The sequence below is a fragment of the Triplophysa dalaica genome, chromosome 24 (genome assembly GCF_015846415.1).
Source record: "Triplophysa dalaica isolate WHDGS20190420 chromosome 24, ASM1584641v1, whole genome shotgun sequence".
NCBI classification, from domain to species: domain Eukaryota; kingdom Metazoa; phylum Chordata; class Actinopteri; order Cypriniformes; family Nemacheilidae; genus Triplophysa; species Triplophysa dalaica.
Genome location: NC_079565.1, coordinates 1,930,223 through 1,953,375, shown reverse-complemented (window position 1 = coordinate 1,953,375; position 23,153 = coordinate 1,930,223). Strand labels below are relative to the sequence as shown.

General features: G+C 40.9%; 1 protein-coding gene across 4 annotated transcripts in view; it reads left to right on the top strand.

Annotated features, from left to right (window-relative positions):
* Positions 1 to 22,919, top strand: part of syt7a (synaptotagmin VIIa) — a 76,645-nt gene extending 53,726 nt beyond the window's left edge. For 3 of the 4 annotated variants that reach the window (XM_056739543.1, XM_056739540.1, XM_056739544.1), the window contains 7 exons: positions 524 to 640; positions 10,687 to 10,798; positions 11,098 to 11,365; positions 11,764 to 11,933; positions 12,390 to 12,504; positions 12,711 to 12,910; positions 13,011 to 22,919. In XM_056739543.1, the coding sequence (XP_056595521.1) occupies positions 524 to 640; positions 10,687 to 10,798; positions 11,098 to 11,365; positions 11,764 to 11,933; positions 12,390 to 12,504; positions 12,711 to 12,910; positions 13,011 to 13,115 (1,087 nt within the window). In that variant the 3' untranslated portion in view covers positions 13,116 to 22,919. The remainder of the gene's footprint in view (positions 1 to 523; positions 641 to 10,686; positions 10,799 to 11,097; positions 11,366 to 11,763; positions 11,934 to 12,389; positions 12,505 to 12,710; positions 12,911 to 13,010) is intronic. The other variant, XM_056739541.1, reaches the window with a different exon arrangement.
* The last annotated feature ends 234 nt before the right edge of the window (positions 22,920 to 23,153 follow it).

The window sequence follows — 23,153 nt, the reverse complement described above, 5'->3', positions numbered from 1 at the left end:
AGTGTGTGCGTGTGTACCAAATATCCCCACAAGGTTAGTAAAACCTGAGAACACCTTCTGTGCATTGTAGCGGTCCCCATGAGAGATATTTATGATTAAACGTACTAAACGTTGCTTGCGATTATTATTTTCGACGAATAGGTTTTGCATTGAAGCTTTGAAATGTTTTATAACCTTCTGTGAGGCAGCTGCATGACTTATTCTTTCTTGAAATTTACACAACCAAACAAAAAAGAAATAATTATGGAGTTAGTTGTTCACAAGTCACACAAGCGAGTGAATCACGAGTGCATTTTTGCCTCAACACTGTTCACACTGAGTACACGGACAATCATACGCGGACCGGATCGATACTATTCGAGCAGACTGTCTGAGGTACAGGGGTGATATTCTAACTCAACGTGCACTTCATAATGTCTGCTGCCTACTAACAATCTGTCTCTCTGTTTGTTCCCTCTCATCTCTCCTTCCTCTCTGCGCTTCACTGCTCTCCGTCTGTGTTTTGTGTGTTTTCTTGGTGAAGGGAAGGGAAAATGGTGGTTCTCTCTCTTGCCATTGGATTGGCTGAGCAGGACGACTTTGCCAATCTGCCAGACCTACAGGAAGAACCACCCAGTCAAGAAACCCCCCCTGATAAGAGGTATCTGTCAGAGTGTGTTTGTATGTGTGCCTATGGATGTTTTATCCATTAGTCATATTATAATGTGTGTGTGTGTGTGTGTGTGTTTGTTTGAGATGCATTATATGTTTGACCAACCCACAGCAAGCGATTGTGCGCCATAGAGCCCTCTGTGCACTTTAGCCAGAAACAGAGCATTGTGGGTAATACCCAGCCTTGCGTGGATTTGCCACTGCTCGGGGGCAGCGGATCCCTCATTCAGATCGTAATGAGAAAGCGTGCTGTCTTACGCCATAGGCAGCAGCCATCTAAAGCGAGTGATTGAGAACGCTCTCCTTAGGCGTCACGACACACAGAACGGCGCTACTTGGGAAATCAACAACTGAAAAAGCGTTTGATTTGAGCATTTAGCTAAGACAACAATGTGAACAGCACGAAGATAAGACAAAAGAGTCATTTAAAGGGATAGTTAACCCAAAATATTTTTGTCTTTCAATTATTGGTCCTTGTGTCATTAAAAACCTGTATTTGTCTCTTTCTTATGTAGAACACCAAAGAAGATATTTTGAGAAATGATTTGAATATTAATACAAATTTTGAATATTTGTCATACAGTGGCAGTCAATAGGGTTTATTGTTGTTTGGTTATCAACTTACTTCAAAATATCTTCTTCTTCCTACTGCAGAATAAAGAAAGTCATACAGGTTTAGAATTGCATTAGGTGAGTTACTGATTATTATTTTTTATTTTAGGGTGAACTAATCCTTACATTTTTTAATATGTTAATTTTTTAACAAGACTTTTGACATTTCTTCATGCAGAATACAATATTTTTAGAATATATATTTTCTTTAAAACAAATCACTTCGAAAATCTGCTTATCTGCGTCCGAAACAGAGATGTCTTTACTCTCAAGGTAGGCGGCTCCATATGGTTCGGTCAGAGCTTTAGAAAGGCTGATCCAAAGCGAGTTAACATGCTCTACGTTCGGCTGTATGTCGCTAATAGGTAATGAACTCGTTTGTCATGTTAATGAGATTTTCACCCGAGGCCGACCGAGTGTTTCAATGCCGTGGAGGCTGTACGGGCCTGAGCTGAGCCGTCGAAGTGTTAGCTTCTCTGTCTTATTTCACACCGAGATGTGCGTGAGCTTTATTGCGTGTATTTACTTATACTTATACTTGTATTTTAATATTTAGGTTTTTCTTTCAGGCCTGGCTTTAGCATTAAGTCTGTTTATCTTTCCTCGCACACGTCTTGTGCATTTACTCATTATTTTTGACTTTCTTGGCCTTTTGTATTTGTCTCACACTGCAGTGAAGGATTGCGTGTTTTGTCAATTGTTCAATTGTTAATTCAGCGAGTGGCATCTAGTTTTATAGCAGAAATTGTTGTTTTGTAAATTTGCTTTGTAAATTAACGTTAAAATGCGGTCTCGACAGATAACAGTCGTGAAGGAAATCGCGGTTAATATCACTTCTGGATCATTTGTCAAGACAGGTGCATTGCATTGTGGGATTGTACTAATCCAGTTATTCCAGATTTGCATAAAAATTGAAATGCTGTACTCAGTATTTATAGTGCATACTCCCAAAAAAGCTTTCCTTCAGTATTATAATTGGAAGAGATCTCCACAAGGGTTTTCATAGCTCATACTGTCACTTACACACATTCATTTATAAAAAAATACCATTCCTCCATAGACGGCACAACACACATAGACACTGCCTACATCTCTCAGGGGAAATTCTCTCTGGCTTACCGGCGATCATAGTACATGTTTTCGCGCTGGATAATGGCGATGAGTCACAAGCTGAATGAGTTTTTGATCATTTCGAGGGCCAACAAGTGATCGGAGCTAATTTAGAGAACGCAGACGAGAGTGGTATCGCTCTCTCCTCATCTCACAAATAGACTCTGTGTGGCGTTAGGTGTGTGATTTACGGCGCGCTAAACCCGGACTCACGTGGTTGGTGGAGGTAATTTACAGACTCTCCAGAGACACACAGATGACTCTTTCAACACACAGGGAAACATTTGGGCTCGTGCAGATAGCTGTTAATATTATACGTACTGATGCAGGACTTTATTGAGATATAAATCCAATGCCCACGTTTTATTTATTGCCCACGTGGGATTTCAAGGGTTGATCACCCTCCAAAACAATTCTGTCATCTTTTATTATGTTGTTCAAAACCTGATTGACTTTCTTTCCTGTGTGGACCACAAAAGATCCTAAATGTCTCAGTGGTTTTGGGTTCAGTGTTGTTTGGTTAGCTTCCTTGTTCAAAATATCTATTATGTTCTGAAGATAAAGAATCCGTACAGGGTTGAAATGACGTGAGGGTCTCTTGAAACTCCAGTTCATCTTTATTTCTAAGACAGTCTGGATGTTTTTTGCATGTCTTTCTCTGGTTAATTAGAGCTCGAGTAAAATCCAGGGCCCACCGAATACACACACATGCAATTAACTCAGCTTGGAAGAACTACCAGACTAATAAGGAGAGGACACTGAGAAACAGAAAGAGAGAGAGAATGTGTTTGGATGGCCAAGCCTTCGAGCTGTTGGCAGATTCTTCTGGCTCATTTGCTGCTGCTTTCAAGGTTTGTGATTACCCACAATGCCCAGTGATTGAGAATCAAACAGGAAGTGCTCTGCAAAGGAGAACCGGTGTAATAATGTGCAAATGCTAAAGCCGTTGAAAATGCGATGAGTGAATGTTATTTTAACTTGAAAATATAAACACACGCACACAGAGAGAAGGTTTTTGAAGTCATATCTGATTGTTATATCTGTATGGAATGCTTGAGGCAGCGTTAGCTAGATTACAGGCAGTTAAACAGAGAGGCGCTGTCATGAATATGTGAGTAAATGGCGTACAGAAATGCCCGGGTCATGGAGAAAATGAAGCCTATTTTTATGACCATTAAGATTGTTTGCATTGAGTTCAAGACGACACATGTGACTTCTGTGGCTCTAATGCCATCAAATGGAAATGCAAAAATAATGAGGGTTTTCAAATAAGTTTCTTGTGCAAGTCGTCAACACAGATATGAATGCAGCATTTAAAAAAATCGATTTCATGCCACTGTCATGAAATAAAAAGCAGAGAAGCTTCGTTATTTTCTTCGTTTCTTATTCTTTCGGGGTGGAATTTGACCAGATGTTGAGTATCCCAGGTGCTTTTTGGGGAGAGAGCTGGATTCACATCACGTCCTCTTTGTCACGTAAACACTCGTCGCGCACACACTTTTCTCTGCCATTTGGCTGTTGATTCAAGCGTGGGGCATCTTTATAGAGGCTTTGCTTTGGATTTGGGCTGAGGCTCCCACTGTGATCATGGCATTTAGAATGAATGGATGCAGGAGAGCTCGCACGCGTATAGAGTATAAACTCCTTGCTGTGAAACTCGTGACTCTGCTATGCAAGAGAGAAGATCTTTTGATTTAAACTAAGCCTCTCCTTCTCTGTCTAAAAGTGTGTGAACGTATAATCATTATATACTGAGCTAAAAATCCATAAAACATAACGTTGAGAACTATTTTTTGGTTTCTGACATCGGCTGACAGCTACATTGTTGTTGTTATTCAGCGTTATTTGTATCCAATGTTGAAATGAGCTCTTTTAAAACGCAACATGCAGCATGTTGTTCTCAGTGGGTTCGTTCCGGATTATAGTATCAGCAGGAATTAAGACTCCCGTGACTAAAGCGTGGTTCGTTATTGCCTGTGTTTAAAGTTACACACTCGTGTCCTTTAACAACAACACACGCAGTGGGTGGGTGTGTTTTCGGTGGACACACAAGCCTTTGGGTGTCAGCATTATGCTGATATCTGGATGCTGCGGTTTGTGTCTGTGAATACACATTGTTGCAGGCACACTGCATATCATTTAAATGATTACATAATGAGATTCTTTATGCAACCCTCTCTGTACCCACACACAACACTGTTGAGCTACTTTTACCTTAGTGAAGAAATGGCACGAAATTTCAATTCATGTGCTTGATTGTTATCATACACGGACCTCATGCCACACATTTGCATTCTGACATTTAAGTTAAGCAAGCTGTCTTTACCAACTTATACAGTATAAATACTTAACAGGAAGTCATTTATTTTCATTGATAGCATGTGACAGTCAGCGATACGACAGAGCTGAACGTAACACAACGACGCAGTGACGTGACGCAGCGACTGCTAATAGGAATCTAGCCAGCGCGGCTCACGTGAGTCACCTAACAATGCGCTTAGATACCGCCGTCAAGTAGAAACAAACTACAAGTGACAAACATTACATGTGGACCTACCGTGATTCAGTGGCTGTCTGTTTGAATGCCCTTGAGGCGCGTGGCCCGAGCCCTGTTGAGCCGAGGACGCGGGTCAGGCCTCAATCTCAGACTCATAGGGAATGAATAATTGAGCTGTCCGTGGTGCTGAAACTGAGTTTCGCGTTGTAGGGCTCGTTCACTCGAGTAGATAATCTTGTGTAATTAGCTGTAGATAAAGAGAAAGCAGGGTGTGTGTTTAAAAACAGGTGTGAAGAATGAAGGGAAACAAACAGGATTAGTGGTTTTGGACGCAGCGGGCCGACAGGGATGATTTGAGGCTGACTGTGCAAGTACACGTCGTTTCATATCCCTCTCTACAATTACACACTATTTTGGAATATACTTTTCCTATCATTGTGATCATTGTGAATGTTCCAACGACACACAAAAATGTGCGTAAAAAAACATGATTGGTGATTCGCATTTGTGTGCATTTTAATGTAGTAAATACAGTACGAATAGTTCGTTCTTCTCCACGTCACACTCTGAGGTTTAAGCTTTGTGTGGTCGTGCTTGTAAACGGAGGATTTTGATGTGAAACTTTGTCTAGGGGATGTCTGTTATGCCCAGGAGCATCGGATTTTAATTGAGCTGTTCTGCTGTGCTTGGGGCCAGATTCAATCTGAGATGGACTCTTTGTGTTGTGCGTGTATTAATAGAAGTTTGTGTGTCTCCTGTTTGTGTGTGTTGTAGAGTGGAAGGCTGCTGTCTAAGAAATTACGACACGCTTTGAATGAAACGGATGTGCTAACGGCAGTGTGTGTGTGCTTGTACTGGACCGGCTTTGACTTTTGTCTCAAAAGGCCTGGCGTGTCTCACACACACTCTAAGAAATAATGAGTTATTGGCAGAAACAGGCGTGCGGAAGCGCGCACGATCTCATGGCGCTGTGCAGAGTGGGTTGGTTATATAATGATCTCTGGTACGTTCTTTGTGGTGTGGATGGAGAGCGGATGCGTGTGTTTTGAGAAATGAGCATTGGTGTCGTTTGTGTGTTGATATTTCCTGCATGAGTTGTTTGTTTCTGATGGGAATGTATATGGGACGGGTGGGGTGGATGGTTGTGTGTTTGGCGTCTCTCTCCAGCCTGGACTCATCGCGTTAACCTCGGAAAGAAAGAGAGAGAGAGGTGCGTGCATTGGTCCGGGGGCAGGTAAACGCAGGATAGTATAACAGGTCATGGTGAACCCCAAAACGGCCCGCCTCTGATTGTGTGTGTGTGCGTGCGCGTGTTTGTTTGTTGATTTATGTTTACATGTATGTCATTGAGGCGCTCACCTGTACCTGTCATATATCCTCCTCCTCGTCAACTGTGTTTGCACCGTGGTCTCCTGTTTGCTGCCCCCCAATCCCTCACACACACATGCTCACACTCCCGTGCCCACCACCCCTCGGTTGCTATGCCAACAGCCCACTTTTGAGGTGAGAGCGCTTGGAAGAGCAGATTCCAGATGTCGGGGGAATTTGGGCTCTTTCTGCCCCCTACTGGCAACTCCACACACCTGCAGGCTGCCGTCTGCGCGTCCTCATCCAAGCCGTTTATACTGTAGGTCTATCTGCAGATCCATAAACGAGCCTCATTAGATTTACTAAATATATATAAAAACAAACCCAGAATAGGCACATCATCGAAGGATTCTGATAAGCATTCAACTGTACATTTCTACATTTGGCAAACGCCGTTTTGCAGAGCGACTTACAGTACATTTATTTTTATCTGTGTTTGTGTTCCGTGAGGATCGAACCCATGACCTTTGCATGAACACTGTACATATAAATATTTATGTAAAGCTGTTCATATATCTCTGTGTATATGATTCATAGTTGTTCCATATTGCTTTTTTCATTCATCCATGTCGTTTTTTCGTTCTGCCATCCTCAACCCATTGCAGGTGTTCAGAAAGAACTTTAAATCTGTACGTATTATATGACCTAATAAAATTGTAACAATTGTTTTACCAAAAACAGTTCTGCAATTCATGTGATATACATCTGAACTTTACCTCACTCTCTCAGATGTCAGAACCGGAACTTTTCCCTGACCAAATCGGTTTTGAGTCCACTATGAAGAAAGGATTCATATTTATCTAAATATTCACGAGAACAGCTGCAGCGAAATGCCGTTATACCTCAGATAACAGGAAAACTTTTGAATAACCTGCGCGAGACACTGAATACATTTCTCGGCCCTCAGAGACGCGACCGAGCGTCCTTTATCTGCTATTAATCGAAAGACAGGGACATAACGGCAAAGAGACTGAGAGATATAGATCGAGAAAGAGATGGTCGGCTTGTTCTTTAGTTTTCTTTGTCCTTATTTCACCTGTTTTCACTGCTGGGGTCACCTCGCACTCGCCCATTCATAGCTTTCTCTCTCCCTCGTGCGCGCCCATTCTCGCCGAATTTTAAACGGAAAGATACGATTGCTTTTTTCACTAGCGTTTACGCACTAAGAGCATTACTCTTCGAAGGGAATAGGTCCACTTTCCACTTCGGAAAGCAGGTCATGTCACTCGAGTTGAACTTTCTGTCTTTGTGGGAGAATTGCACAGCGACTTTCACAGAAGTCGATGTTCTGTGTTAGATGTTTTCTCTTATACCATGGTCTGGAAGGTGTGCATTAAAACCCTTAACGAATGGGTAGCTCCAGTCAGTTTGATTGCATTTGAAATGATCTATTGTCATTTTCGCCTGTTTGATCTAAAATTACACTGTAAACATCAATAAAAGCTTGAAGTTGGCAAATGACCATGGTATAAGCAGGGTAATCCATAGCTTGCCGTGCATTAAAGGATTTTAATGCGCTTTACGTCAGTTGGTTCTTTGCCTCCAGGTCGTGCATTAAAACCCTTTAACGCACGGCTAGCTGTGGATTATCCCTACATAGTTTTCTCTCGGTTTGTTGAGGTTCGACCCCAATAGACTTTATCTAAATAAACGTCAAATATCTTTAAGACTACCAACTACAGTTTAACATCTTGGTCACATGACTTATACAATTTGAAGTGATGTGTAAGTCTGCACTACGTGGTTAAAATATGTTATGTACAGTTTCGTAACTTACCCTCCTAACTTTATGCCTTTTCTTGAGCCATTTGCTGTTGCTATGGTTACCTACTTCCCAACTTCTGTTTGCACGTCAAGTGAAGTTACTATTATAAGTAAATCATATTATAAAGCAATAAATATTGACAATAGGGATCTGATTGTCTCGTTTTTGTGTGGTACTTCTTGTTAGGGGGACTTGAGCATTAAAATCACTCAAATTCACACTTTTCCAACCAATTCATTTTCATCTCTCTACTCTCCATTTCTTTTGTCTTTCACTCCATCTCAATGGCAGCTAAGTGTGTGTGGGTTAAAAACAAAAGTAAGCAGATAATAAAACAAGTACACTAACCCATGTGCTGGATTTAACGGTTAACCAATTACAGACTGAATCATTTACACGGATCATGAATATTCTTAAAGCTGTTTTTATGAACCTCTCTCCCCTCCTTATCACACGCCCCCCCCGGCCAGCGTCTATTTCTGTTTGTCTGTCTGTCCCGCTTTGCCTGCTCTGTATGTTTTTGTGTACGGTCGGCAATGTCTGTGTGTCTTCAACATTAAATCTGTGCTCCCATGATCAGTTTTTGTGCAATTTCGGTGAATTTGCAAAAGTGACACGTCGAGACGTTTCACCGAAGCAGATGTGTTGACAGACAGACACCTTATGGTTTGTGCGTGAACCTCCCCACCCGAGCCAGTTATGTCCCTCCGGACCACCTCCGCTCTCCTTAGACTGGTGGGGATCCAGCTGTGATTTATGTACTTGTTTAAAGGCACAGTTTACTCAGAAGGACAACTATCATCATCTGTTTTCTTGTCTGTGGGCGTGAAAAAAGGTGTTGAGCAGAATGCGTTCCAGACCATTTCTGTTCCATTTTAAAAAGGACATTTATTTTGCTGTTCGGTGCAGATGATCTCTGGGATGTTTTTTGTAATTTATTTACTGTCAAATTCAATTGAAAACTTTGGGTTATGTTTAGGATTTAGAAAACGATTGTAAGTATAATGAGCAAAATGTGGTTTGTTTGGAAAACTAAGGCTTGTAATTGAAAATGCCCATCATATTTCTTTTGTACAGTATACGTATGGCTTTAGTAACCGGAAAAAACTTTCGCTCTTGGAGTCTGACAGCTGTGGTCACCATCCGCTGTCATTGAATAAAAAACGAGATCTAATGGGCTGGATATTTTGCTGAACACCTGCTTTTATGTGCACACAAGAAATTTTTATTTGTTTGGATGAGTCAGTGATGAATGAAAATAGTGTTTGGGGTAAACTATACCTTTAAGGCAGAAAAAGTTGCAAGAGCATCACTTTGCGTGAATGAGATCTCCCTGCCAGTCTAAAGACAGAAAGTTCCACCTTCCTCCGTGTCTCTCTTTCCCTCCTGCTCTCTTTGTGTCATTACTGTGTTCCTTTACGCCGTTTGTTTACTCGTTCTCTGTTTTCTCTTTCCAGCTTTCTCTCTTTAAAGCTTCACCTCTCTCTGGAAAAGACCAAACACTTTCTCCTGGTCTCTTTGTCCTATTTGTGTTCCTTTTCTTTCATTGAACTAATCTGAAAATGTTTCTAGCTCTGTGTGTGCTTTCGTTTAACTTTCCTTCCTCTCTTTCTCTCTGAATGACCCAACTCAACTCTTGTCTTTCCAGACCTCTCTTTCTCTAGCAGCTGTGCTGGTTTGGTTGACGTCTCTCTCGTGGTTTTGTTTGACTCTCCAGTCCTGCGAATAATCTTTGGCCTTTGCACCGCAGATAAACGTCCTCCTCGTCTGTCTTTCTCTTTTCAGCTGTTACAGTTTTCACCTGTGTTTGTGTGTCTCCTTGCTCGCTTTTCTCTGTTCGTGTGTGATGTCTCTCTCACTGTACTGTAAATAACTGACTGTCTGTTTCCTTTTACTTGTGTCTGAACACCAAGTGTCATTCAGATGTCTGTGTTTGTCTTTCATGTATTCATCTTCTTTGTCTCTCTCTCTGTCTCTGTCTCTCTCTCTCGCTGTCTCTACTTTTGGCCCCGGTTTGTTTTGGTCCAGTCAACTAGTTCAGTAGTTTAGTCAAAGAATGAAGGAATGTCCGTAGTTCAGTTCACCAGCATTTGTGGAACAACGTTGAAGGACTCGCGCTAGAGTTTTGTTTTTAGAAATAAGACACACGTTGTTGATAAAGATTCTGGAAACAAGTGAACCCAGAACATTCCTTTAGATTTTTCACTCTAGGCCGATAATCCCAATCCAGCTTCGGACGGCAACCCTGGAAAATGAAACGGATTTATTAACCATGAATATTTTTACCAGTTTACGGTCTTGTTTTGCATCAAATGTTCAAGTGTTCGTTTGTTTGTGTTTCGTTTTAAACTGAAGTAGCATTTTGTCCTGTATAACAAGAAATGTGTACAAATATCTACTTGTATCTGTTGTGGCTTTTTTCTTGTGGCTTTTGTTTTGACAATCAAAGGTAAAAGGATTTTGTATGCCTGTTATTAATTTGTATTCATATTCTTGTCTATTAATACATTTTGCAATGAAGTCAGTCGAAAGAACCGATACTCACAAGGTCCGAGGTCGTCTGGGTTTGCTATGTTGGATTCAGTGCTCGGACGCTATAAACACACTGTGAAACTCAGGACCCGTGTGAAACATCACAGGTGTTTTGAGGAATCTCACTCTTTCTCTCTTTTCTTATCTGCAGTAGGAATATGGGGAATAAGCCAGCGAACAGCCCTAAGGGTCACCCGCCGGACGCAGACGGTCATTCTTCAGTGTCCGACCTGGCAAATTCCCTGACTGGAGACATGGTGATGGTAGGCCGATGTGTTTGTGGTGTAGGCTATGCATGGGTCCGGCGCACATTGCTGTTGGAATTATTTAACAAAAAAAATACGAAGTCAAGTCTTGATCCTGAGTTTAGTTGTGAACATGCAAAGCTGTACTATGCGGAGAACGTTCACAGTCATATTCAAGTTTGCTGTTTTGCTAAATTTGAAGTGTACAGGAATTTTAAAGCTCAATAGAAAAACAATACATATCTTATTTTAATAGCAAGGCCTGTCTTGAAAAAACAAAGATGAACAAAAGATTTGTTCCTTCAAATGTTTTGCAGTTGTCTCCGGGGTCTGAAGACGACGACCACGAAGGACCTATTAGCGAGAAACTGGGCAGGATTCAGTTCAGTTTGGGCTACAGTTTCCAAGACACTACTCTGACAGTTAAAATCCTCAAAGGTCAGGACCTGCCCGCTAAAGATTTCTCCGGGACCTCCGACCCCTTCGTCAAAATCTACCTGCTGCCTGATAGAAAAACCAAACTCGAGACCAAAGTCAAGAGAAAGAATCTCAATCCTCACTGGAACGAGACATTCCTGTTTGAAGGTCTGTTCTGGATTATATTCCTGCTGTAGATAATATTGTTGTTGTATGAAGCAATTCTCTATATGTTAGGTATACATGTTGCTTTATCTGTGTATATATGAAGATCATATGTAGATGAACTCTTTCTGTTTTCTCCCAAAATCTTATAGGGTTTTTCTACATACAGTTAAATAGCAATGAGCAAAGAGGATTTATTTTACATCAGTGTGTTATATTTATTTAAAAATCCTGCATAGGTCACTTTGGAGAAAAGCATCTGCTAAATAAATGTCAATGTATTATGCGTGATGTTCAGAACACGGACGGCGAAAGCAAACAATTCACCAACTATCACAATGACTACAGTTGCTCTTTATATACAGAAAACTCAGAGAATTTTCGTGTCTTGCGCCCCTCAGGTTTTCCATACGAGAAGGTGCGGGAACGAACGCTCTATCTTCAGGTGTTGGACTACGACCGGTTCAGTCGTAATGACCCCATCGGGGAGGTGTCCATCCCTCTGAATAAAGTGGAGCTTGGACAGCTGAAGACGTTCTGGAAGGATCTGAAACCCTGCAGTGACGGCAGCGTGAGTCACCCGCTGCCTCGGATGTTTTGGGATTTCGATCGGGTTTCTAGAAGAAAAAGTGAAGCGTTACACCAACATAGAGATTAAACCTGCAGTCCTGTATTCAAGTTTTACATGTAGTTTTGTAGAATGTAGAAGCTGCATCAAATGAATGTCTGAATGACTCGTACGTTAAACTTCAAGTATTACGTAAAGCCTGTTTCAATTAAGCCCCGGAAGCAAAAACTTCATATTAAGTGTCTGGGAAGTTGGAGGTTTATATACTTGTGAGAGATATCGTTATATAAGAGATATAATCTGTAAATCTGTGAGACAAAATATGTGAAGACACCGAAACCAAAACCATCTTTGGGTTGAGAGCCGACCCTGAACCAGAATGCAGTTCTCTCGTTCACGAATTTAGTTGATTCCCACTGAGCGATTAATGGTTTGTGATGCCTGTTGTCTGTGTTGCAGGGAAGGCGTGGAGATCTGCTGGTGTCTCTGTGTTATAACCCCACAGCCAACACCATCACTGTTAATATAATCAAAGCACGAAATCTCAAAGCCATGGACATCGGGGGCACCTCAGGTACACACCAGAGAATTCATGCATACAAACACACAGAATCAATGCACAAAACACGACCCGGCGCTTTAATGCTGTTCATTTCGTCTTAATGAAACAAAAACGTCATTCCAGTTGCCCATAATGAAAAGGACATATGTTGGACAGTTGGATGATGACGGGTCTCATGTGCATAACTCACTTCCTGTTTTTCCTCGGATTGGCTGCAGACCCCTACGTGAAAGTGTGGCTGATGCACAAAGACAAGCGTGTGGAGAAAAAGAAGACGGTGACCATCAAATGCTGCCTGAACCCCATTTTCAACGAGTCCTTCCCCTTCGACGTGCCCGCGCACGTTCTCAGAGAGACCACCATCATCATCACCGTCATGGATAAGGATCGACTGAGCCGCAATGATGTCATTGGAAAGGTGAGGACACACTTTTTGTGCCCGTGTAACCAAATCATGAAGAGATGTTCGCATGCTTTAGCGTCTTTCTGAAATATTTTCAATTTTCTCTTTCTCTCAGATTTACTTGTCATGGAAGAGCGGGCCAGCCGAGGTCAAACACTGGAAAGACATGTTGAGCCGGCCGCGCACGAATGTGGCGCAGTGGCATGCCCTCAAAGCCTAATTCGCCCTCCACATTTCCCGTTTCCCAGACCCCATTTGACCTTTGACCCGAACCCCGTCCTTATGCACAAGACAAACTTGCTGCCAGACGGCACAACACGGGTACTTTTAGCCATCCGATCTTTAACGTTACTCCTTTCTCAACCTCGTTTTTACTTTCGCCTTTTCTCGTCCGGTAACTTGTTGTGTGAAGGCCAAACTATAAACCGATCATAGATGATCTCCACCACACTGTACGCAAACGGGCATTTTTTGCGTTCCGAAGTCGCTATATCAAACAAAGCCATTAAAAAAAATGCTCTGGAGCGCTCAAACCGTGACTACACGTTACCAGGACGCTTTCCTTCCCCTTCTGTTTGTCTTCCCACAATTCCCTCGCGGTCCCGGGCTGGGGAGGTCTGACACGTCCCTGATCTGGGCTCACCTGTCGTCTTTACCTCTAAGTGAGTCTATCCCTCATGTCATGAAGTACAACCGAGCTCTTCGTCTAGACCCGGAGCTCATGGGATCTCATTTGCCAGCTTTTAAATTGGCCACTGCTGAAACGGATCAAGTCACTGGAACTCTGGGAGTTGTATTTTTCCAGGGCTCAGACGTCCCGTGCGAGTTTTTCAGCCCCCGGAGGGCCCTTCTATTAAAGCCATGAGGGAACGACAGGCTTTCTTTCCATGAACAGTCTCAGTTTTTTTATTTACGTCTCCATTTATTGTTGTTTGTCTCACAATCCCTCTCCTCTCCAAGCCTTTTCCGTTTCTTTCCCACTTGACCGGATTTTCCGTATGTTTTTTCTCTCCATGCCTTCGCTCAGTCCGTCGCTCTTGAACGCTCTTTCTTCTACGTAAAGAGTTCAGATTGGTTCAGCCAGAAACTGACATCGTACGCCATCAGGAGACGGCGAAGGAACTTCATCGTTGTGTTCTCTTTTCTCTCTGGTTTCTCTTTATCGCTGGCACAATAGTAGTGAAATCCCTGTTTTTCGCCGGGATCCTTCGTCGTCCGTGTGCTGTGAGTGACGTGCAGTAGATTCAACAGAAATAGCGTAAAAACTTGAACCACCAAGGGCGGATATGAGAAAAACACACAGGCTTCCTTTACGGATCGTTCCACGGATTTTTGGACAACGTTCAGATGGAAGAAAAAAACAGAAAAAAGGACTTGATGTCATCTTTTTCCCCAAAAAGACGTTTGAAGAAATCCGAATACCTTCTTCCAGATCTGCTGTGAAAATAGAAGCAAAAAGTTTGTCGATTTTTTGCGCCCTGTGCACCATATAGTTCTTGCCACACTTTGCTCTAGTGACGTGTTTTTGTGTGTGTGTATGCGCTGATCGCGGATCGTCTTTGACGGAAATCCCTCAGTTAGCGGAAAACACCTGTGTGTGTGAGACTATGAGCCAATCTCACCATTCACCCCAAAATCAAAAGATAAAAAAATTTATTTTCAGTTTTTGCATTGTTCAGCCGCAAGCTGTAACTTTCGCCTTTGACTAATCTATCACCATGTCTGTTCGAAACTTGAAATTACAGGTTACGTAACGTTCTTTTCTATACGTGGGTTCAAGTCATATCATTAATCAAATTATAAATCATTATTATGAGCTTTGCGAACAGGGTTAAAATAAGAAGAAAGATTCAAATACAGTTTTTTATGTGCTTGCTCAAAAACGTATTTGTTTTTTTAAATGAAAGTTACCGATTGCAGCTTAAAGCACATATGGAGCCTCTTTGCTGTAATACAAAAATGAATACAAATACTATTATGATGTATTAATACTGTCATTCGGTGTATTTTTACATAATAAATGGGAATTACAGTCTTTGCATTACGGTTGTGAAAACTGGAGGCAGAATTGTGCTTATTTGTCATTGGTATTACAATGTTGAAAATGGATCTACATTTTTAAAAGTCATTCTATTGATTTTGGGTTTGAAATCAGGTGTCGTGAGATTCTCTCATGAGTATTATGGCATTAACGTGTATCTTCATCGATGTGAAAAATATTCAACGCGTGTGAATATCCGGTTCTATTTCCCACGTCCTCCTCTGTCTTATTCTGAGACTCTTGTCACTTTCTCCTGGAGAAACGTGATCTGCACTTTTTAATGGTGTAACATTGAGAACTATTATAATTGTTCATACAATAATAAATAGCTTTTGTATTTTAAGGGAGGAGTTTCTTTTAAAGAAGAAGCTGCAAATTCCGGGCGGCTGGACTGGTTGAGACAGACTCTCTCTCTCTCTCTCTCTCTCTCTCTTTCTCTGTGTCTGTGTGTGTTACTGTAAGTGCATGTGTCTCATCTGAACTCATGGCTTGATGTGTTAGGTTGAGGTGTGGCGTTTCTATGGAGCGTGCCATTGCCATGGGGTCTCTATGGGGACCGAGCCACTCCGCAGTTGTGTAGAGAGTCTCAGCGTGACAGAAGCAGTGGACGCCTGGAAATTCTCTCACTGCAGCTCAAGAACAACATGTTCTTCTGAGACCTTAATCTGAACCAAAAAAACTGGTTATCAGAGTTGTTTTGTTCTAGCTCATAGCGTGTTGCAGTAGGCAGGACACAATAACAAAAAACAGACTATAAAATGTTGATAATCTAGAAGATTTAAGGTCTCTGCACATATAATCCGAAGTTTTCGTATGCGTTTCTTCGTATTTGGTGTCGTTTGTAGTGTATCTGAATTGTCAAAACGCCTTTCAAAGTCCTTGCAACGGATGTGAAAAACACGGAAAATCGAACCCTGTACGATTTTTTTTACGGAAGAATATATCGTAAGCATTGTGTAAGAGTGGTTAACACAACGTGAGGTCCTATTTATCTTTTAACATGAGAAAATTTTGAACGCAAATATCGGATTCAATGTGCAAGGAGCTTTAAAGCTTTAGGGACTGGAATTTTTGTTTTACTTAACTTTACATCTATTAGGCCCATTTACTGTACGCAAAAAAATGATAGCCGTTACACTAATAAAGTTTTTAAAAATTCCTTAATTCCACAAAAGAATAATGGCAGTAAAGTTAGGGAGAAACGATATTGTTGTATCAATTGTATCAATTTCAACTATTTTATTTCTTGCAAAATTCGCTGACGAACGGTAAAAACATGACAGTCAATAAATAAAGATCCATTGAATTTAAAGGGCTCGTGAATTTTAGGGCTCTTTTATTATATTTAATTTGTATTCTATTTAAAAAATATTCAATAAAGTATATTTATTTTATCTTTATAGTTATTCTTCTTGGTCTACATGAGCCTTTAAACTTTATTAATAACTCAATTACTTTGTAATTAATGTGTATTGAGTACTAAACCAGAGTTTAGACATTTTAAAGTGTGGACGTGATAAGGCAAACCGCAACGCTTCTTCTTGTAGTCTGTATTTAAAACTCCGCAGTGCATCTGCTTTGAGCCGAGAGCCATCTTAGATCACTGGAGCGTTTAATAAAGCACTTTCATACGCTCAATATAATCGGATAATAATATAGTTTGAATGGTGTGTTTGCGTTCTCCATCATTTAGCCTTTAGCGTACACAAATATCTGCTGTGTGTGTGTGCACGTGTGCGTTTCAGGATGTTTTGTGTGTCTGTGTGTGTAATCGGGTTGTGTTGAGGTCTCCTTGCTCTCGCTTTGATCATTTGGTCAGTGTACGTGTGTCTTCATTCACGCGAGCATTACATCTGCTTGTCTTAGTCTACTGGTGCTGGTACAAATTGCAAGCTTATGTCAACTGAACATCTTAAAGGAACAGTTTATCCCAAAATAAAATTCTGTCATCATTTACTCACCAGTTGTTACACATTTGTGTAAATTTCTTTGTTCAGATGAACACAGAGAAAGTTATTTGGAAGAATGGTTGTATTCAGACAGTTCTTAGCTATCATTGACAACCATAGTAGGAAAAAATAACAATAGTAGTCAAACGTGCCCCAGAACTGTGTGCTTTCCTACATTCTTCAAAATATCTTCTTTTGTGTTCAACAGAACAAAGAAATTTACACAGAAATGATTCCTGCTATGGTAGTCATTGAACTGTTTGGTTAAAAGCAAAATATCTTCTCTGTGTTAATCACAACAAATTTATTTAAATGGAACAACTCGAGGGTGAGCAAATGAAGACAGAATTTCCATTTTTGGGTGAACTGTTCCTTTAACAATGCAAATTTCCACATCAAACACATTTATAATCTTCTAAATGATTAAATAAAACAAAACCGATGGTTTATCTTTGTTTACATGTATTCATGATGCAGACACTTTTATCCAAAGTGAATTGCAGATAAGAGAGCATTTACAGTAATATGATTTAGGAAACTCATAATAGTAATATTTTCATTTGGCAGAGAAAGGACAAGCGCCGCTTTCTTCGTGATGTGATTTTTTTTACTTCTAGCCTATTTTTTGAAAATTTGTAAAATGCTTTATTTCTATAAGGCTTCAGATTAAATCTGGTGACAAATCTGGACTATTTGTTGAGTTTGCACAATTGAGTTTATGTAGTATTATTATTCTTGAAAAACTTGAGTCAGCAATAGAACTGAAGCGTGTGTGAGTGTGAGTCTGTGTGTGTGTGTGTGTGTGTGTGTGAGTGAGTGTGTGTGTTGCGTGATACAGCCACTGACCTCTTTGCTGACCAGTACCTTTGCTCCCTCAGTGTCTTTGTGTGTTTTATAGAGATTGTGATTGTTGCGCAGTTTGTGTCACTCCCTATTATTCTCTTCATGGACCTCTTTTTTGGTACTTTGAAAAGAGGAAAACTGATCTAAACTAAATCCAAAGTAACACTAACCTTGTGACAGTTTGTTTTAGCTGCAATATAATAAATGGCTGAAGTTGAGTTGTTAAAACAAGCCTGTCTCTTTTTATCAATGTCTTACTGGAACGTTTAGCATCCAAAACTAAGATGCCTTCACTTATTGCTGTTTATCAAAACTTTCCACATGTGGAGTATTTCTCACATTACGGCACCAAAACAAATATGCTCTCAGCAAATATTATGGTGATGTTTGACAAATAGACACATATCGTCTCATGTTGTGTACGATTTTACCAATAACAAAATGAGCCGCGCTGTTTGTCACAAATATGCAGGGAAACAATTAATATTGTCATTGCCTTAGGGGCAGAACGATGCCGAATACTGTTTCAGGGCCGGGAAGAAATCTTTACGCCAAACTCATACCGTCATTGTCAGGTGTGGCAAAAATGTATTTTGAGCCCTGCAGACACACACGGGATCGCTCAATCACATGCTTTGGTTTAATAGCTCATTAAACGACAACAATCATCTCAGTTTTCCATTTGACCAAATTACTGTTTTGAGAAAGCAATTTCTTCCCGTCCATGAACGTGCCGTGGATCTCCCACACTCATGGCTGGAGATGCAATGTGCACACCCACCCACACACACACTCACACACACACACACACACACAGCAGAAAGACAAATTCACATGCTGAGATTGTGCATCAGTCACTTCTCCCGTCAAATGATCTATTCATCAGAAAAGAGAGAGAAATGACTTTCTCTGGATGTTTTGCAGCTGGTTGCATCATGCAGGCCTCTTATAGTCGTGGGTGTTTGTTTCAACAGCTGTTAAATGCCGCCGAGCTCTCAAAGCGCAGGAGACTTGAACGGTTTATGTTCCATCAACTTTATATCAGAATTTTTCCGGAATCTTTTTGTAGAATTCAAAATGTAAATATCGAGCAAGTACATTATCCACTCACATTTCATTTTTATGATCCCCACATCTAGTACAACACGTCTTTTAAATATAGTGTAGGTATATCTTTTAAATACTTTTGTGATAGCATCTGAACATTTTCTTTGGCTCTGATGGGAGAATTACCACGTGAAAGTTTCTCCGCCATTTTTCTTTAACACGAGAGTTAAAGAGTGAACAAGAGCGTTACCAGATGTACTGCCTTATCATGGCATTCTAGCTCAATATAGGATTTCATTTTTAATATTATAAATAAATAAAAATTATAATTTAAAATGTTTAGAAAATCATTAGTGGAACAGATTTTTTCCGTCTATATTTGACCTCGAAGCATACGGACCCCAGGTTGGGTAACACTGATGTAGTCGGACGTTCGTGGGTAAAAATGACTGCATGCAATGCATTATGTGTATGGTCTTATGGAGGCATAAAATAAGTGTAGATGACATAGATTAGATTTTATATTGCCTTATATTTTGTGCATGGTCTCCAAATGTGGCCATTGGTTCTCTATTTGAAGTAATGGTTGATTGTGAAATAATAATTCGTAAAGTTCTCAGATCAGATTTTTCTGTCCTGTTGTCTCTCGCCTGATGAGTCGGATACATCCGTTACTGTACAAACTCTTTATCTCTATTTATTTTTTATTAAATTTTTTTGAGATGGTAAGATACTATGTCTATGTAATGGGAGATCTCTCTCTCTCTCTCTCTCTCTCTCTCTCTCTTTCTCTCTCAGAGTTTAGTTCTGTAGTACTCTACCAGCTCCAGATTCCCATCTGCGCTTCTCTTTATTGGTTTAAAGAGCCGTCCGTCAGGCCGGCTTGACTCCTCCCTGTCAGGGTTTTAGTGTGATATACTCTGAATGACGGTAAACAAGTAATAATTCTTCTGTTAATGTTCGACTCTGTGTGCATCCGTATGTGCGTGGTTGGTGTTTTCTTTATGATAAATGTGATCAACGGGAAACTCCCGGTTTCATGTTTTGAAGAACCTTTTTTGTAAATAACAAAGCAAAAACGCAAGACAAACATTGTACATAGTTTTGTTTGTCACTTGTACTGAAAACAGATATTCTTAACGGTGTGCTGACAACGCTTTCATAACATTCGCCCTTCTTGAACGAGGGATTTCAATGTCTGATGTATTTTTGCAGACGGGGAAGCGAGGTTGAAGGAGAACGAGCAAGACGCCAAGAGAAACTGCCAAACGTATATGACATCACACTGCCAAACTCCTCTCATTGATTACCCACAATTCCACTAGACGCCCCCCAGACGTATCCCAACAGGGTGCGACATGACAAGTTATCTGTTGAATGGTAGAATAACGTATGAGGTCTTGTATACATATATATATAACATATACAATGTTGTGGGTTAAATACAGATATGATATCAAGGGAAATTATTTTGACGTATTGTTCAGTTTCTGTTGACATGTTTTGGTTTGTATTTGACCCCAGACATGAACTCAAAAGAGAAAAGATTTATGATTTACTCTGGTTGCACCTGGTTGTTGCACGGCGTCCAGACGCTGATGAATATCACCCCAGACGAGCACGTACGAGTTCTAGTCGGGTGCGATTTTAAAATAGAAACACATACAGTAGGCGTCGGGCTGACATAATGAGAGCACGGTTCTGGTTTTCTACAGGTCGCATCCATTCAGAACACCGTGACTACAGCCAGCTGACACACAAACACACTTGCTTCAGTCCAGCGTGGACACAAACCCTGTCTGCGTTCCATATGCCGCAGCCTGCTGTGCTTGGCGGGTTTATCGATATCATCCACCCTCTGGCTCTGTCTCTACAGAACACTACAGCCAAAGTCCTAATAACCCAAACACCCGGCCAAATTTCCTCCAGATCCAAATGGGTTCATACTCGGCGGTTATGTCGGTAAAAAGACAGCATTGCCAGAGATGATACCTTGGATTATATGGCTTGTTGAGATTGTGTGATCACCTTTGAAAGCAAATGGACTTGTTGTTTTAAATAGACATCATACACTTGCAGACTTTTTGAAGTTACAGATAGAAACACACTAACTGATCAAATCTACAGACTGGCAAAGATTGCACAGGTATGTCTGTAAAATGTCTGCTAGAGATCTGGAAAACGTCTGCTGTGTAAAAAAATCTTAGAAAAGGCAGTTTTACATACGCTCAAAATCATAAACATCTTGTAGATGTCTACATGACATCTGCGAGGAAACGTCTCAGAGACGCATTGCAGATCAGCAAAGAATAAAAAAAATACGTCTTGCAGATGCTAATAGAATAGACGTCTCCCAGATGTGTGCTGTCAGGGAGTTTCACAAATAAACTTATTTTAAGAGAACGCGTAGTAATTTGTCAATGATAATCTGTTTCCTTCAACCGGTGACTCCTTGTGAGATTTTGCCTGCCCTGCTTCTGATTGGTTCATTCACTTTGGATGATGCTTTGTGAATGGTCCCTATCTCTAAAGCCCGCCCCCACAACTAATCCTAACCTTCGTAGGGGAAAACAGGGGAGTCATAATCTGACAGGGAATCAGATACACTGGCACTTTTTAGTTTATACCCACAGCCGCCACTTAAAATACAAAAGGATTGAATTACCGGCTTCGATTATGTTAGATGGTGCTCTGACCCAAAACGCTGAATGAATCTTAACATATTTGTTTTGACAAAAAATATATCAAGAAATCAGGACCTCATCGTCTGGCTGGGGGCGGGTTCACATTCCAATTTCTGATCTTGCTCTTTCTCGTTCGCCCCGATCCACCTCTCTGCGTCACACACACCCTCGACGTGTACAATCTGACTCAATGTATTTACTCATGTATTTTTTTGCCAACTTTGTACAGTGTAAAAAAAGGATATAAATCTATGAAAAATAACAGTACTGTATAGATTTAGCTGCCTGTGAGCGATTCACAGCATAGTGTCGATAGAGGTTAACAGCATAGACGCGATCTAAAGCCAGTTAAACATGCTTTCTGTAAAGCCCGACAGATGCCACACGTTTTTATATTCTCGCTTTCTTTACTGGTCGTCGTTCGTTTTTCTTTCGCCGTTTTCGTAAATGACCTATAGTGGCATCAAACTCTTCGTGTCGTTCTTTCTATTGGTTGTTCGATCGTTCGTTTGTTGTTGAACACAGCGAGGTTCAGGCGCCCGGGAGAGCGCTTGGGAACGCAGAACGGTAATGGATTCGCACCATTTACACGAACGTTACTAGTGTCACGTCTTCGTCCACACGTACTTCCCATGTAAAGATGATGTTAAAGTACCACTCTAGTAGTCTAGGACAGAATATCTTCCCTGAGGTTTCATTTCTTTCCCGATTGGTTTCTGCCTCTCAGCAGGAATCACAGGTGGAGTTGCCATTAAACTGATCCCATTCAATGCTAATGAAAGTTGACTAGCAGATGGCTAGCAATCTGTCCTGTTTGCTTTTTTAAGAGTATAAAGCTGTTTTTAGACAATCTTCATGGTCCTTGGTTCTGCACACACCAGTGTTTAGTTATAAGTTGTGTATTGTCTCTATACGTGTGCGTTTATTTATGACATTATGATGATGATTTATGTGTTTGTAATGTACTGGGTTAGCGTTCCAGACGCCTCTCTCTTTCCGAAGCTCTTCCCTTTTCTCAAAAAACTTCAAACATTCCACGAACGTAGAGTTTCACGTGGACGATATCACCGATGTATAAACAAACACCAATGTTGCGTATCGCTCTAGTAGCAGGGAATAAAAGAACGACCGCTTTACAGCCAGGAGAAGGTGAATGTTTGGGATTTTCTTCCTTTAGGGGGCAGTAGAGAGTTTATTGATTTTGGGGGAGCATGGCTTGAGATGAAGGCGTCTGAGATCACCGCCCAGCGCTAGGATGGTAAAGCGTTCCCAATTTTCAGCCTCTCCTGTTTTTTTGGCCGAGCGGACTGTGATTTTTCTGGTTGATTTTTCTTTGTTTGTTCCTTTGTTTGTATTTGTTTTCCTGCCCACACCCTTCCATGTGATTGGATGTGAGGGTGGACGGACCTAAGGAGCACAGTTCTTACTATGTTCCATAATAAAATTGACTCATTTGTAAACCTCCTGGTGTGGAGACTTGTTATTCATCCTTTTCTGACATCGAAATATCACGTCCTCCATGTTTCTGTGTACACAAAATGAAATCATTGTTTGTCATTTCCTGTTTTCTACTTAAAATCATCGAACACGATGCAGACTATTCTGAAAATACAGCATAACCGTGCTATCTTTAATATTAGCCGAGTCAGGTCATGTCAAAGAATAAAATTACAGCAAAATGAATCACGATTTGA